At 50.8% G+C, this 16,802-nt stretch overlaps 2 protein-coding genes across 4 annotated transcripts; one reads left to right on the forward strand and one right to left on the reverse strand.

Annotated features, from left to right (window-relative positions):
- Positions 1–39: 39 nt before the first annotated feature.
- PFDN2 (prefoldin subunit 2) lies at positions 40–13,230 on the reverse strand. The gene is made up of 4 exons (XM_037035027.1): positions 13,126–13,230; positions 1,259–1,347; positions 1,025–1,148; positions 40–335 (listed from the first exon to the last, which is right to left on the reverse strand). Exons 1-4 carry the CDS (start codon positions 13,198–13,200, stop codon positions 162–164), a joined length of 462 nt encoding a protein of 153 aa, XP_036890922.1. The 5' UTR covers positions 13,201–13,230; the 3' UTR covers positions 40–161.
- Positions 13,231–13,262: 32 nt separating this feature from the next.
- NIT1 (nitrilase 1) lies at positions 13,263–15,968 on the forward strand. 3 transcript variants are annotated; one of them, XM_037035012.1, is made up of 7 exons: positions 13,263–13,362; positions 13,842–13,934; positions 14,179–14,433; positions 14,540–14,643; positions 14,823–14,956; positions 15,098–15,223; positions 15,463–15,968. In XM_037035012.1, coding segments are annotated over exons 1-7 (978 nt in total). In that variant the 5' UTR covers positions 13,263–13,360; the 3' UTR covers positions 15,727–15,968. The 3 variants fall into 3 exon arrangements, with proteins under 3 accessions (XP_036890907.1, XP_036890908.1, XP_036890909.1); XM_037035013.1 differs by having other exon boundaries at positions 13,337–13,392; XM_037035014.1 differs by lacking the exon at positions 13,263–13,362 and adding an exon at positions 13,421–13,516.
- Positions 15,969–16,802: the final 834 nt, after the last annotated feature.

Consider the following 16,802-nt stretch of genomic DNA (forward strand, 5'->3'; position numbering starts at 1 on the left):
ACCCCACCCCTGCAGTGGGAGAAGGCTCCAGGCTACAGCTCACCATTCTGACCAAAACATTTAATTAACAAAAAAACCACATTACAGTAGCAGAGAAAATAATAAAGAGAGATTAAAAGAAGGCAGGGTCAGGGTAGGAAAAGATGCAAAGGCCTTGGTCCCTAGGAAACCAGCACCCCAGCAGAGCTGGCCTTGGCCCCAGCCCCATCTGCGTTTTCCTGGGCTGGCTTCTCCTCCTCCCCCATGAGGCGGATGTTGTGCTTTTCCCGGAATTCATTTAGTTCTTTTCCCTTTGCCTGAAGCTGCTGGGTCAAGGTCTCGATGATCTTCTGTATCTGGAGGGCAAGCAACAGACATCACATCATGTCCCCCGACCTGGGGGAGAGCGGCTGGGGGGGGTGGGAAAGAGGTGACACCTCTGACCCCTGACCCCAGCCTAACCTGGTAACGGAGCCTGAACACTTGTGAAAGGTGACTCCTGTTGCTCCTTTCTCAACCTCGATGGTTCAGGAACTTTAGTGCGCATGACAATCACCTGGGCTGCTTTTGTAAAGATTTATTTATGTTTTTTAGAGAGAGAGAGGAGGTGAGGGAGGAGGAGAGGGAGAAAAACATCAATTGCATGGACCCTACCAGGGGTCCTGGCCTGCAACCCAGGCATGTGCCCTCACCAAGAAACGAGCCAGCGACCTTTTGGTTCACAGGCCAGTGAACCACACCAGCCACGGCTGGGCTGCTAGTTTTTAAAATGCCTCTTCACCGGCCCCACCTCCAAAGGCCACACATCAGAAGGGGGCAGACAAGCTACATGTCAAACCAGTCCTCCCAGTGACACAGGTGCAGGGGTCAGTGGGCTCCACGACCAGGAACCACGCCCTCAGCCCTGCCCCCCTCACGCCCGCCCTCTGGTCTAGGAGCAGCAGAGCACAGTCCCAGATGTGAGCTCCGAGATGTGAGCTCCGGCTCAGGCTTTCCCCCTCCCGCCCCCTAAAGCCCTGACCTCCCCCCAGGGCCCCTCGCTCACCTGCTCCTTGTTGTTCTCCAGGGCAGGCAGCACCTCTTTGACGGTGCGCTCCACCAGCACCCCTCCAACCATGCGAAAGCACTTGCGGGTTTCATCTACCTCCTTCAGGGTGTCGATCACCAGGCTGGGGCAGGACGACGGGGCCGGGTCTCAGAATGAAGGCCCATGCCATGCAGCCCTGTCCCACAGAAGGGCCATCCAACTCCCTACCATCAACACCTCTGGCTGCCTCACCTGTGCTCATTCAGCTCCATCTCCAGCTCGGCTGCCTTGGACGCCAGGCCCCGCTGTTCCTGCCGAAGGCGGTTGAAGCCAGCAATCACCTAAGGGGAGAGACACGGGGAGAGGACACACCACGGAAATGACACAGGGTCAACACACAACACAGGACCTTTACAGAGCTGCATGGGGGTCACGTTTGCAATTCCTACTTAGGTCTGCCTGAGTGCCTGCTCTGTGTGACACCCCTGCTGCCCACCCACAGGAGCAGCTGGTGAAGAGCAGGCATCTGCAACACAGGGTGGGGTGCAAAGCCACAGGCGCTCTGACAGAGGAGGGCAAGACCCAGGCCTCGGTATTTCTAGAAAGATCTCTCATGTAGTTCTACAGTGAGAGAGCTTGCGGATTAAGCTGGAGCCTCCACTTTCTCCCCTGAGGAATGTGGACAGTGGTGCCTACTCCCGAAAGCTTTCCGCCCAGTGGCCAGCCCCCTGGCAAACTGCCACATAACACAGGGGTTCCTGCAGAGCTACCACTCACAGGGCCCTTGCTCCCAGACCACAGGGACAGTGACCTTTTCTATGTCCGAGTCTGCCCACAGAAATTTGATTTTGGGTGGAGACGCACAGGCACAGAAGACAGTTGGAGTTAAGACACCTGGTTATCCTTTGCGTGAACTAGTTACCTGACATTTCTTTTCAGTGTTCAACTGTGCAGACTACCCACTATCCTATAGCAGCCCTTAAAAAAGAAGAAAAACAAAGCTGCTCACAGACGCCCCCTGCAGCCTGTACACCCTACATGATGGAGCTTCCAGAAAGCTGTTGCCGTAACTGCAGCCTGGAGGGCGAGAATCGGGGAAGGGGTGGGGGCTGAAAAGGGCACAAGAAATGTCACATGCTGAGACAACTTACTTGAACAATAAAAAAGTAAAAATCACTTAAAAAAAGATATACCAGACTTCCGCCAAGATGGAGGCATAGGTGGAAACACTGTGCCTTCTCCCACAACCAAGTTTGAACACAACAAAGGTTTGGAGAACTAGGACACACCCACCAAAGACCAGAAAACGGAATTATACGGAAGTCCGACAACTACGAACCCTTCAACAGGGACTACTGTAAGAGAGCGGAGCCAGCAGTGGAGCTGGGTTGGGCAGGACAGATCCCCCGACCTAGGTGCTCAGGCAGCCCGGAACCAGTCGGGGTGTGGGGCAGACTGACCGCGGTCGCACATTCTCGCACAGTGAGACGGACCACGCAGGCCCCAGGGGGCGAACCCAGTGGTGGAGAGCTGAGGGCGGTGGCACACTCGGTGCAGTGGAACGAAACGCGTGGGCCTGGTGACGGTGGTGGCTGCGGCGGCAGGCGGCAGACGGGAAGCCATTGTCCCTCTTTGACCCCTCCCCCACATACAACGTCACAACCCAGCAACTTAGTTGCCCTGTTCTAGTGAACACTTTAGGGCTCTGATCCTGCTACGGAATAGGCGCGAACAGCCCAAAAGATGGTGTAAGAAGAACTCAAAGTCCCAGAGCCAATAACTCTAAGCGACCAAGAAATTGCCAGCCTCTCAGAAGCACAATTCAAGACACTTTATCAGGATGCTCACAGAACTGGTAGATTACAGTCACAAATTAGAGGAACATAGTCACAAATTAGAGGAACATATGAAGGCTAAACTAATTGAAATGAAGGGAGATGCACAGGAAACCAATAGTGATGGAAAGGAAACTGGGACTCAAATCAATGGAATGGACCAGAAGGAAGAACAAAACATCCCACCAGAAAGGAATGAAGAAATGAGAATTCAAAAAAATGAGGAGAGGCTTAGGAACCTCCAGGACATCTTTAAACGTTCCAACATCCGGATTATAGGGGTACCAGAAGGGGGAAAGAAACAGCCACGAGTGGAAAACTTATTTGAACAAATAATAAAGGAGAACTTCCCCAGTCTGGCAAAGGAAATAGACTTCCAGGAAATCCAGGAAGCTCAGAGAGTGCCAAAGAAGTTGGACCCAAGAAGGAACACACCAAGGCACATCATAATTACATTAGCCAAGACCAAAATGAAGGAGAGAATCCTAGAAGCAGCAAGGGATAAGGGGACAGTCACCTACAAAGGAGTACCCATCAGACTGTCAGCGGATTTCTCAAAAGAGACCTTACAGGCAAGAAGGGGCTGGAAAGAAGTATTCCAAGTCATGAAATCCAAAGACCTACAGCCAAGATTGCTTTATCCAGCAAAACTTTCATTTAGAATGGAAGGACAGATAAAGTGCTTCTCAGATAAGGTCAAGTTCAAGGAGTTCATCATCACCAAGCCCTTATTATATGAAATGCTAAAGGGACTTATATAAGAACAAGAAGATGAAAAATATGAACAGTGAAAGGACAGCAAACACAGTTATTAACAACCACACCTAAAACAAAAGCAAAGCAAGAGGACAGCTAGATCAGGAGTGGAACCACAGAAATGAAGAACACATGGAGGGTTAGAAACAGGGGGGTGGGAGGGGGAGAAGGGGTGAGAAGGCACAGAAAATAGCATAGATGGTAGGTAGAAAATAGATGGGGGGAGGGCAAGAATAGTGGGGGAAATATAGAATTTAAAGAACTTGAGACACGTGGTTATAAACTAAGGGGGGGAGAATGGTGGGGGAGGGAGTGTGCACATGGAGGGGAATGAAGGGGGAGATAGAACAACTGTAATGGTATAATCAATAAAATATATTTTAAAAAAAAAGAAAGAGGAGGCTCCCTCGCGGGAAGGCGTGCGCTGGTTCCCACACTGGCTCAACACTTGGAGGGCAGGGTTCTCAGGACACGTGACGGACTCCGACAATCAGGACAGGGGACAGGTCCATTTTTCCTGTGAGGCTGCAAACCTGCCACTTCCCTGCCCTTCCTGGAGATGGGAGGCCTCCGCCGCCCAGGCATCAGCTGGAAGCCAGCCCGTCCTGACTGTGGGCTAAGCAAGGCCCCTAAAAGGCATGTGAAGAAGAAGGAAGGCTTGGGCCCTGGGGGCCCTGGGCCCGGGGTCGGCACAAGGCTGCACCTGTGTGTGCACGTGTGTGGCTGTGTGAGCACGTGCTCATGTGATCATGTGAACCACAGATCGAATTTTAAATTTTCTACTAGCTACGCACATTCTAAAAGGAAAAGGAAACAGATGAAATTCATCTTAATAATACATTTCATTTCAACTGACATCTAAAATGTTACCATTCCACTACGTGAATAAAAAGTTTATTAATTTGTTATAAAAAAAAAAAAGAAATACCATATGTAAAGGCTCGGAGACAGGCCTACTGTGGACCTTCACTCCCCAGAGACCAGGAGAGGAGGAGAGCTGTGCGGCCCGGCCTGGCCCGGTCCGGCAGGAGCAGCACCGCCCTCGCAGCGCTCCTTGCGTCAGGAAAGGCGGCGCACGGCTCGGGAAGATGGTGGGCGCGGGTGGGGTGCTGGCAGCAGCAGGTCTCACGTTTTGTCCCCGCCACTTACAGGCTCAGGACCTTGGACGACGTCTAACACGATGGTTCCCAACCCTGGCTTTGAGTAGAGCCACCAGCACAGCATTTCAAAAGCAGGAAAACCGGGGCCTCAAACAGCTGCACAGTCACTGGGGGTGAGGCCCAGGCCTTGGCATTTCTAGAAAGATCTCACAGGTCATTCTATAGTTGGAGAGCCGAGGTGCCTACTTCCTAAAGCTTTTCTGTCGAGGGGACTGGTGATGTGGACAGCTTTGCAGGCAGTGAAGTATGCTCATCACTGCCATGGCCTTCCCTCCCCTGCACACCCTGCCTTGGACTCTCCAGACCACGCACACCAACGCCTGAATCTCGTTCTCATTTACACCCGCCTCCAGTCTCAGGACGCCCAGGTCTGACTAACCCCTCCTCTCTATGAGGGTCCCTACCGCCAGCTCCCTCTGCGAACTCGCACACGGCGACATCATCCCACAGCTGATCTGTGCGCCCCCCACCTTCTACTTATGGCCTCCTCCACCAGGGCTCACTGCCCTCTCCACCCCACCCTTTCCTCTCCATCTACTTTGGCCACTGGTGCCAATGATGGCCCTGGAGACCTGCTCACCCACAGGTGGCTCCCTTCCCAGCACTGCCAGGCCAGCACCCCCACTCACATGAGCAGCCTCTCCACGATCAACATCGTTCCATCCGAGAAGATCCTATGACGAGACCAGGGTCTCGAGGTTCCCACAGCACCCGGACAACACTCTTCTGGGTGCCTGGCTGTTGGATTCATCAACGAAACCAGCTTACCAGGAAGTGTCTAAAATCTCTGAGGCCTGACCTTTCTGTCCTAAATTAGTAGGAACCTACTCTTCAATTTAACGAAAGTCAGAAAAGTTTTTTAATGTTCTCCAACCATTCTTGCTAATTAACAACTCCTATTTCCTCTTGGCCCAGTTTACAAACTATTAATCAAATACCAAACTAAAAGTAATCTATTTAAATGTATGAGTTACCCACAGTTATTATGGAAAATTTCAGCCACTGGTGCACTTAGAAGAAACAAAATCTCTTAGCAGCTAACTGCAACTTCACTGTAATGTAAATGCAAAATAAGCTGACCTCAGCCTGCCACCGGTGACACCACCTCCGTCACCTCCAGTGACTAAGACAAGAGGCTGAGCCCCATTCCCACTGTCTGGCTCTGAAAATACAACTTTGCGAATGGTCTTTTCCCCATCAGCACACCCTCGTTTTTCCTCCTGTCCCTGTCTTCCCAAGGTCGTCTGGCAGGAGCAGGAGGGGAAGGTCAGTGCTGACTCTCTCAGGTCTATGAACCCACCATCTCACACATAAACATCCCTCCTGAAAAAGAATCCAATCGAATTAGAGTACCAACCAACTCTTTATCCTACTCAAAGTAACTTCAACCCTAGCAACTACAGAGAGCTCTTTACAGTCTCATGACTGGCATGTACAAATAATTTTATACAGCACATGGTTTTCTTCCCCCAGCTTTATTCAAATATAAAATTCCACTGAGCAAATTTAAAGCATACATACACCTTCCAGGGGCGTCCAACCTTTTGGAGTCTCTAGGCCACACTGGAAGAAGAGTTGTCTCCGGCCACATTAAATACACAAATGCAGCCCTGGCTGGTGTAGCTCAGTGGATTGAGCGCGGGCCTGCGAACCACACGATTGCGGTTCTATTCCCAGTCAGGGCACATGCCTGGATTGCAGGCCAGTTCCCAGCAGGGGACTCATGAGAGGCAACTATACATTGGTATTTCTCTTCTTCTCTCCTTCCCGTCCCCTCTAAAAATAAATAAATAAATAATATTTAAAAATAAATAAATAAATACACAAATGCAAACAAAAACTGAGGAGCAAGAAAAAGTTTTTAGGTAAATTTACTATTTTGTGTTGGGCCACATTCACAGCCACCCTGGCTGCACACAGGCCACGGGCTGGACACCCCTGTTACAGTGCAAAATGATGACCACAATAAGGTCAGTCAACCAACACACCTGCCACTTTACATAGCCATCTATTTCATTGTGGGGGTGAGAACATTCGAGGTCTCCTGTCTCAGCGACTTCCAGGCACGCAGTGCAGGGCTGTGACCCGGTCACCAGGCCGCGCATCATGTCTCCAGAGCCCCCTCGTCTCTCACCTGCGAGCCCGTTCCGCCAACCAGCCCCACTCCCCCGACCGCCCACCACTGGCGCACTCTCCGTGTCCAAGTGAGGTGTCTGTAGATTCCACACATGAACGAGACCGTATGATGTCGGTCTTTCTGTGACTTATTTTCACTTAACATGATGGCCTCGAGGCCTGTCCATGTTGCTGCAAACAGCAGAACCTCTTTGTTTTCTGTATTCGCCCCTCTGTGTACGTGCGTGCCGCTTTCTCTGTCAATCCATCTGCAGGACACTGCTTTCTTGTTTTTAAGGGCTATACAGCATTTATACTCTATTCGTGTATTTCTTTAGAACGAACTGTTTCTGTTCGGTTTTCTTAGATTGTTTCCAGTATTTCAGTAATAAATAGCATGATTCTAGACATCTAGACAAAACACACAAAAATTTCAGAGCTATCAGGGGACTTTGGTCAGGACAGCAGTGCAGGCTGACACAGCTCGCCTCTTTGCACAACCTCATCACAAGCACAACAAAAACACTGTGCGGCTGTCACTCTGAACCACCCTCCCGACAAGTCGGGGGCACAGACAAAATGGGCTGCTCCCTCACCCACATGTGGTGGATGAGAGCTTGGGAGAGACACCTCAGGGGCGAGGAGTCCCAGCCCCACACCAGGCCCCCCAGCCCAGGGTTCCAGTGCCAGGAAAATAAGTCTCCATAACTGCTGGCTGCAAAAACCAGCAGGGATTGAGTCAGTGGCAGAAACTGCTGGAGCCCAAGCAGTTCCTCTTAAAGAACCCACACACGAACTCACCTACTCAGACTCACTCCCTCTGAGCTCCAGCACCGGAGTGGCAGCCTGAAGGGCACCAGTGGCACACAGGGAGAAGCCAGGATGTCTGGCATCAAGGTGAGCAGTGGCCACTGTCCCTTTTCTAAACCCTCCCCCCACAGACCTTGTAGTCTGGTGCCCTATCTGGGACTCCAACAACCTAATAGTGCTAGACATGCCTTGGATATCCCGAGACTCCAACCCACCCAACTTATGGGCCCATCCAAGCTGCTTCTCCATATGAGTGGCTGGCCTTGGCTCATGCGGCACAACTTCCTACATTCTCTCAAAAAAGCAGCAGATGGCCTCAGTGAGCCCCAGGCTTGGCACCAGCCGCAGCCAGCCTAGATTCACAGCTTGGCTTCACCAGGGAACTTCCAAGCCCAGCACAAGTAGCAGCCATCTCTGATTGCTTTAAGCTCAGGCAGGGTAGCCCCAGGCAAAACAAAGGTGGGGGCTGACCTTGGCCTGCACCACCTGAGAAACCCCAGGGCCCATGCACCCAGTGGACAGCTACAGATCACATTACAGCACCACCACTCTGCATCTGCACAGCTGATCCTCCACAGAGAGTGGAGACTGGAGGTCAGTGGTCACAGACAGTCCCTACAGCTGACTGGCCTGGGTAAATGCCTCCCATTGACCGGCCAACAGCGGCCAAGACTCAACCACAAGAGGAGGGTGTACTTAGCTCACACAAAGGGTGTACCTCGAGTACCCAGCTGGGGTGACAGGAGAGGATGTACCACTGGACCCTACAGAATGGAGTAGTGGAGTAGCCAAAGAACTTACACACACAACCTGTGGACATGAACAATGGTGGACATGAACACCTACCACATTAGGCCATGCTACCAAGGGAGTCATAGCAGCTCTACTTGATACACAGAAACAAACACAGGGAGACTGCCAAAACAAAGAGACAAAGAAACATGACCCAGATGAAAAGATCACAATTCTATAAAAAGAACTAAACAAAATGGAGATAATCAACCTATCAGACACAGAATTCAAAACACTGATCAGGATGCTCAAGGAACTCAGCGAGGACCTCAGCAGCATAAAAAAGATCCAGAAACAAAAGATACACCAACTGAAATAAAGAACAATTTACAACAACAGTAGAGTATATGGGGCTGAGAATCAAATCAATGATATAGAACACAAGGAAGCAAAAAACCACCAATCAAAACAAGAAAAAAAGAACCCCCCCAATGGGGATAGTATAAGCAGCCTCTGGGACAACTTCAAGAGGTCCAACATTCGCATCATAGGAGTGCCAGAAGGAAAAGACAAAGAGCAAGAAGTTGGAAATCTATTTGAAAAAAGAATGAAAGAAAACTTCCCTAATTTGGTGAAGGAAATAGAAACACAAGTCCAGGAAGCACAGGGAGCCCCAAACAAGATGGATGCAAAGAGGCGCACCCCAAGACACGTCATAATGAAAATGCCAAAGGTTTAAGGGTAAAGAGAGAATCGTAAACACAGGAAGAGAAAAGCAGATAGTTACCTACAGGGGTGTTCCCATAAGACTGAGGGCTGATTTCTCAAAAAGAAACTTTGCAGGCTAAAAGGGATTGGCAAGAAATATTCAAAGTCATGAAAAGAAAGGGACCCACACCCAAGATTGCTCTACCCAGCAAAGCTATCAGCACCAAAGGACAGAAAAAGAGCATTCCAGACAAGAAAAGTTTAAAGGACTTCATCATCACCAAATCATTATTATATCAAATATTAAAGGGACTTATTTAAAGAAGATCAAAACTATGAAAAATAAAATGGAAATAAATACATACCTATCAACAACTGAACGAAAAAAGCAAACTAAGCAAACAAGAATAGAGACAGAATCATGTATGTGGAGAGCATTTTGATGGCTGCCACATGGGAGGAGGGTGTGGGGGCATGGGTGAGAGGTGAGGGGATTACGAAGTACAAATAGGGCCCTGGCTGGTGTGGCTCAGTGGACTGAGTGCTAGCCTGCAAACCAAAAGGTCAATGGTTTGATTCCCAGTCAGGGCACATGCCTGGGTTGCCAGCCAGGTCCCCAGGCGGGGGCGTGTGAGAGGCAACCACACATTGATGTTTCTCTTCCTCTTTTTCTCCCTCCCTTCCCCTCTCTCTAAAGGTAAATAAATAAATGAAGAAACCTTTAAAAAAGAAAATAAGTACGAATAGGTAGTTACAGAATAACCATGGGGGTAGGAAATGGAGTAGCCAAAGAACTTACACACACAACCTGTGGACATGAACAATGGTGGGGGCACTGCCTGAGGGAGTGAGGGTGGAGGGGGGCAAAGGGGGAAACCCAGGACAACTGCAATAGCATAATCAATAAAATATAATTTAAAAAAATTACATCCTTTTCTTGAATCATACTCCCAAAAGTAAGATGGAGTCAGAAAGGTGGTAACATGATTATAGCCTCCTTGCACAATGCTGTGAAGCTCCCTCAAGATGGACAGATGAAGCTACAGTGCTACCAGCAATGTTATGATTGTATGTGTTTCCCCAGAGGCCTAATGGTGCATTTATTATTTTCAACTTAATGATTTTTAGAGTAGGAAGAGATCTTAACCTCAGACTATCCACACCCACTGGATCTCTAAGCCACACCTGCCAAACAGGCACAATCCGTGCACTTCCGTCCACGTTCTGTCCCACAGGTTCCCACTGTCCCCCAGCTGCCCCGCCCCAGCTCTGCACTGCCACCAGGCGCGCCCCTCAACCCACCGCCCACACTGCAGCACAACTGACCTAGAATTTAAATCTCACCATATTACTCCTATACCCAAACCTTCCATGGCTCCCACCGCTCACATCAGGATAAAACCCAAACTCCACACAGCAGAAAGAAGTCCCATGAAGGCCTGGTCCCTGCTGACCTCTCCCAGTCCACCTGGCATATAGCAGATCATCAATTAACAGCAGCTGCTATTATCATAGAACATCTCGCCTAAGTGCCCTGTGGATACTTTAATCTCAGGTCATTCAGAGCTGAGCTGATCCTCCTCTACCCCATTTTAAACGGTTCCTCTCCCTGCCTCCCCTGCTTCTGCTAAGGACACCACTCTAGCCCTCCAGACAGAAAACTCTGCTTCCAGCTAGATCACACTCTTTCGCATCAATTGCCGAATCTACTGCACCCACCTCACCAATTTTCTCAGGCTCACTGACAGCCCCCTGGTTTGAGCCTCACTACTTCTCATCTCAACCACTGCCACAATCTTCCAGATTGTCTCCCTGTTTTTGGACTCTCCGCATCCATCCAATACACTAGTGTCATTTTAACTTTCCTAACACTTGATGACATACAAAAATGTTCATGATATGCTACTAGGCTTGAAAAGCAGATTATAGCCCTGGCTGGCGTAGCTCAGTGGATTGAGTGCAGGCTTGAGAACCAAAGGATCGCAGTTCAATTCCCAGTCGGGGCACATGCCTGGGTTGCAGGCCAGTTCCCAGCGGGGGACAAACGAGAGGCAACCACACATTGATATTTCTCTCCCTCTCTCCTCTAAAGGGAGAGGAGGGAACATCTCAGTTCCCTTCCCCTCTAAAGATAAATAAACATAATTTTTAAAAAAAGAAAGAAAAACAGATTACAAAACAGTATATATTGGGTAATACTGATTTTATAAAATTCGTAAACATGTAAAATATACATTTCCTCCCTTTTCATCTACATACATACAAACCCATTAAGAGTCTGTATACTCTCAAATATACTCCAAAACAATAACAGTTCTCTCTCAATAGCGAGATCATGGGTAATTTATTTCTCATTTTGTTCCTTTTCCTGAGTTTCCTACATTTCCCACAATGCACATATTTTAAATTATAACAGAAAACAAATGAACAGTATAACATATCCTTCTGTGACTCCCTCACTGTTTACATTAAAAAGTCCCAAATTTGCCCTGGTTGGAGTGGCTCGGTTGGAGCAAAATCTTGTAACCGAAATGTCACAGGTTTGATTCTCAATAAGGGCACAAGCCTGGGTTGCAGGTTCCATCCCAGGTCAGGGCATGTGCAAGAGGCAACCGATCGATGTTTCTCCTTCCCTTCCCCTATCTCTAAAATCAGTAAGCATGTCCTCTAGTGAGGATTTAAAAAAAAATTATGGCCCTGGCTGGTGTAGCTCAGAGGACTGAGCGCAAGCCTGTGAACCAAAGGATCGTGGTTCAATTCCCAGTCAGGGCACATGCCTGGGTTGCAGGCCAGTTCCCAGCAGGGTACGCATGAGAGGCAACTATACATTGATATTTCTCTCTCTCTCTCCTTCTCTTCCCCACTAAAGATAAATAAATAAAATATTTAAAGGGAAAAAATTACAAAGCCCCAAAATCTTTGCCATGCAAAGATTCTATTTACTCACAGGGGTCTCTCCACTACCTGCCAAGAACAAAGACCTGTGTGGGACGCTGTCAATCTTATGGCTTGGTTTGTCTTTTCTCAAACGAGTCTGTGAGCTAACTTTACAACAAGGTCTATTTCATTCTTCTGTTTCCCAGTACCCAGCAGAGTGTCTGGCACATGGCAGAACCTCAAAAAGCATTAGGTTCCTCTCCCTTCCCTTTTTCCCCCACTCTGAAACTCTCTTCCTCCCTCCTCAAAATCCTATAGCACTTTATACCTCTTCTGCTTCGTATTACCATTTTGTATAACTTATCTTCCCCAAACAGGCTAGAACTCTTTGATGTCAAGGAAGGGACAGTTTTAAAAATCCTCATGCAAATATACCTTTGCCTGAATAATTGTTCAACAAATAACTGGTAAAAGAATATATAATTAAAAAAGCTACTGTTTAACTACGTTTTCCTGTCTTATGTAGACTTCTTTTCATCTCTGTTAAACACTAGCCAAGGTTAGCAAACCATGGTGCCCAAGCACAAAGGGTTTTCTGATTAGTTTATGAAATGTTTCCGGATGTTAGGCACTGGAGGGAAATGCACACTCGGATTGGAAAAGGGTTTTTGATCTCTAAAGAAATTCAATCTAATGATTCCCGAATCAAAATAGTACGAAACGCAGGACTAATCCAGTGTGTGCGTCACGTGGCTCTGCAGTGACTGCGACTATCCACTTACTTTCAGGGTCAGGTAGCCGACTCCACGGCCAGCCCCAGACTAATCCCCTGAGTTTCCTTACGAGCAGCCGTGCCCAGCCACGGCCTGTCGCGGGGCGCGAAGAAGCAGGGAGAGGGTGGACTCAACTCCCCTCAGACCTGAGCAACCTTCCAGACCCTGCATCTCCGGCTCCCTTCCAGGGGGCTCTCCTAGCACCTGATGGACGTGGCTTTCAAGGCCCTCCGGGCTTCTCCCGGATCCTGCCTGCCCACGCGAACGCGAACCTGGAGAAATAACCTGCGGCAGCTGAGGGCTCCCTCTCTGGACCCAGCGGGCTGCCCTCTGGCGCCCTCTCCGCAGCTCACCTGTTCGGCCGACACCGCCCCCTTCCCTGTGCCGCTCCCGCTGCTCTTCCCGGCGCGACCGCTGCTCTCCGCCATCTTCGCTGCCTGCGGGGCTTCCGGCGCGCGGCGCGGCGCGGCACGGCGCTTAGGTCACTTCCGGAAGCGGGGCTCCGCCTCCTCGCTCGGAACTCCCCCCTCCCTGCATCCCCCCGCCTCTTGTACGCTCTCCAGATTGGATGGTGTTGGCTGTGTCTGCATGTAGGACCTGCTCCCTGAGCTGCGGGCGTGGTGGCTCCCACCAGCGGTGCCTTCACCTGTGCCACGGAGACACCATCCCGGGAGAGGGCGAGCTGAGCAGAGAGGGGGGCGGAGCGCGATCGGCGGTGGGGTCGGGGTACTGCAGAGATCCTGGGCACGCGATCCAGCTGTGCAGATGCACGGTCCAGAGGAGAGGGGGAACCGGGGAAGTTGCTGGGAGGTGTCTGCAAGTGCTTGGCAAAGGACAGGGCTTAAGGACAGGGCTTCAGGTCAATGCAAGGTCGCTGGAAGTACAGGTGTCTTGTTTTCCCACCTCATCATCTCTTCCTGTAGCCCACAATTAATGTGTGTTTGGAAGATTGTTGGGGGCGGGTTCTTCACCGGCAGGGCCCCAATTCAGCCTCACAGTGTGGAGCAAGAAGTCAGAGAACTCTGGCAGTGTTGCGTGAGGGAGGGGTTAAGCCTCATCTCTTCCTCAGGCTCAGCTTCCTGGTCAGGCCTCCTCACCACCTCCTGTCCCGGTGGCCTGGATTGCGGATACCTCAACGCTCAGTACTCTGTGCTCGGTCCAGGTAACAAGTTTTGTATCCTCAGTGCCTGGGACATAGTAGATGCTCAATAAATATGAAATGAATGGTGATGGGAAACAGTGGGGTACCTACCATTCACCAGACATTTGATGGGTTGGTCATTGTGCCTTGTGAGAACAGAGCCAAAGGGAAGCCCAGCTTTCCTGCTTCCCCACTTGAGCCCCTTGCCATTGAACTTGGGTTTCCCCATGCTGGGAAACCTGAGTCCCACCTGCACCATTCACAGGCCCAGAGCCATGGCTAGCTTCTCTTCCTCCTGGGAAATGCCCCTGGTGGCTGTGTGCCAGGTAACATCCACACCAGACAAGCAGCAGAACTTCAAAGCTTGTGCTGAGCTGGTTCGAGAGGCTGCCAGACTGGGCGCTTGCCTGGCTTTCCTGCCAGAGGCATTTGACTTCATTGCACGGGACCCTGCGGAGACTCTACACCTGTCTGAGCCGCTGGGAGGGACACTTTTGGGAGAATATACCCAGCTTGCCAGGTATCGGGAAAGGGGGGAGGGAGAAGTCTGCTTTGTTGGGCAGTGTCTGGATTGTTATGTGTGAGGGTGGAGCTTTGGGAAGAGTGCCAGTGTCCACTCCCCCCAGGGAATGTGGACTCTGGCTGTCCTTGGGTGGTTTCCACGAGCGTGGCCAGGATTGGGAGCAGACTCAGAAAATCTACAACTGCCATGTGCTTCTGAACAGCGAGGGTGAGAGTCCACAACTCTTTTGTTTGCCTCTTGCCAAGCTCCTCTACCTAAACCAAGCTTCTCCAGAATTGCTTTCTTAACTCTACTTCTTTGGCCAAGGGCTCCTCCTTGGGAGCAGAGGAGCCAAATTTGGCTTCTTGAGCACCAGCACCAGATATTCCTTCTCCTTCCTCCTCTAGGGTCAGTAGTGGCCACTTACAGGAAGACACACCTGTGTGACGTAGACATTCCAGGGCAGGGGCCAATGCGTGAAAGCAACTCCACCATGCCTGGGCCCAGTCTCGAGCTGCCTGTCAGGACACCAGCGGGCAAGGTGAGAGCAGTGAGGGGAGGAGGAAGAGGAACCAGAGGAATAGGAGTACTGAGATGTGGTCATACATCAAACGCCCTACGGAGCAGGGTAGCGCAGGTGTGGCTAAATGCTATGACAAACAGGGCAATTCTTTCATTCCAGGTTGGTCTGGCTATCTGCTATGACATACGGTTCCCAGAACTCTCTCTGGCATTGGCTCAGGCTGGAGCAGAAATACTTACCTACCCCTCAGCTTTCGGATCTGTAACAGGTCCGGCCCACTGGGAGGTAAGAGCGCCTCATCAAGACACACGAGCCTTCTCTCAACCTCACCCTCTTCCTTGGCCCTACAGGTTAGATTTTCGCTGCCTTCCCACCTAGTTGGGAAACTCATTCCTAGATCCTGGCCTCACTCCCGTGTGCTCAGCAGTAGTCAGCATTGTCCGTCAGTCCTCGGCAATTACAGCAGGGTCAGGATGGGTAGGTTGGCGTAGTACTTTCCTACCGGCTGCCCCACATCTCCTCAGGTGCTGCTGCGGGCCCGTGCCATCGAAACCCAGTGCTATGTTGTGGCAGCAGCCCAATGTGGACGCCATCATGAGAAGAGAGCCAGTTACGGCCACAGCATGGTAGTGGACCCCTGGGGAACGGTGGTGGCCCGCTGCTCTGAGGGACCAGGCCTCTGCCTTGCCCGAATCGACCTTGGTTACCTGCGACAGCTGCGCCAACACCTGCCTGTGTTCCAGCACCGCAGGCCTGACCTCTATGGCAACCTGGGTCGCCCACTCTGAGCTGGTGCTGCTGCCCTGTGTAGGTGGGATGCGGGTGCACCTCCCCTCAACGGAAGAACCATGATCCTCTTCCTTCAGGAAGAGGCTCAGCTTCTTGGGAAAGTAGGAAGTCACCTAAGCTCAGATTTTAGTTTCAAAAAGGTGGAATTTTATACAGTCACTGTTTATTTCATGAAAACTGAAATTATGCTGAGGGCTGAGCAGCACTAGCATTGAAAAAAATATAATCATCATAAAGTCTGTGTCTGGACACCTCCTTTGGGAGCTGAAGGAGATGGTGGTGTGCCCGCTGGACTTGGCCCCGGTTCTAGGCCGCTGGCTCATCCAACACGCCTCCTACCCAGATGAAAGTGCAACACTCAGTGCATGTGGACAGGGAAGGACAAAGAAGGGCCGATACTGAATCACTTCACTTTCCCCTGTGACGCCCTTTGCCCAAGCCAGAAGCAAGTGGGGGGAAGGGCTGCAGGGCACCTTACTTATTTTCACTTGCTCAGGGAACGCAAGTGTCATGCTACCCCCGACTTTTCAGGGGGAGTGTTTGTGCCTCGGCACCCCCGTCCCCCCAGCGTGTGCACACACGCCAGGCTGACTAGACTGATCTAGCTCACCCAACCTCTGTGAAGAGGGTGAGGGTGGGGGGACGGTGGGGGATGGGGGAGAGGCAAGGCCACGCCCAGGAAGGGCGGGAGCGAGGCAGAGAGGAGCAGCACCAGAGGCCAGGAGAGAGTGGAAAGGGCCACAGCTTCTTTTTAAAAAACTGTAATTTGGGAGAGGATGGTGATTGGTTTCCAAAATACACTTCAGAGTCTCACCTTCCACACAACACAGCTTCCTTACTCACAGCCCTTTAGTGTGTCAGACGGACATGGGAGAGCCCCTCAGGGCCCCGATGCAGCATTCACCCTGACCCCTTGCACACACTGTCCTGCAGACTTGGCTTCTCCCTGCACACCTGTCTCAGGGCCCGGGGCGCGGTGGCTGCAGACACATCAGGCTGAGCGGGAAGGGACATGGGAAGCCCAGGCACATGGGTGCAGGGAGGGGTGGGGAACACCACTTCCATTTTCCTTTGA

The sequence above is a fragment of the Sturnira hondurensis genome, unplaced genomic scaffold (genome assembly GCF_014824575.4).
Source record: "Sturnira hondurensis isolate 20B ecotype Veracruz unplaced genomic scaffold, ASM1482457v3 Scaffold0022215, whole genome shotgun sequence".
NCBI classification, from domain to species: Eukaryota; Metazoa; Chordata; class Mammalia; order Chiroptera; family Phyllostomidae; genus Sturnira; species Sturnira hondurensis.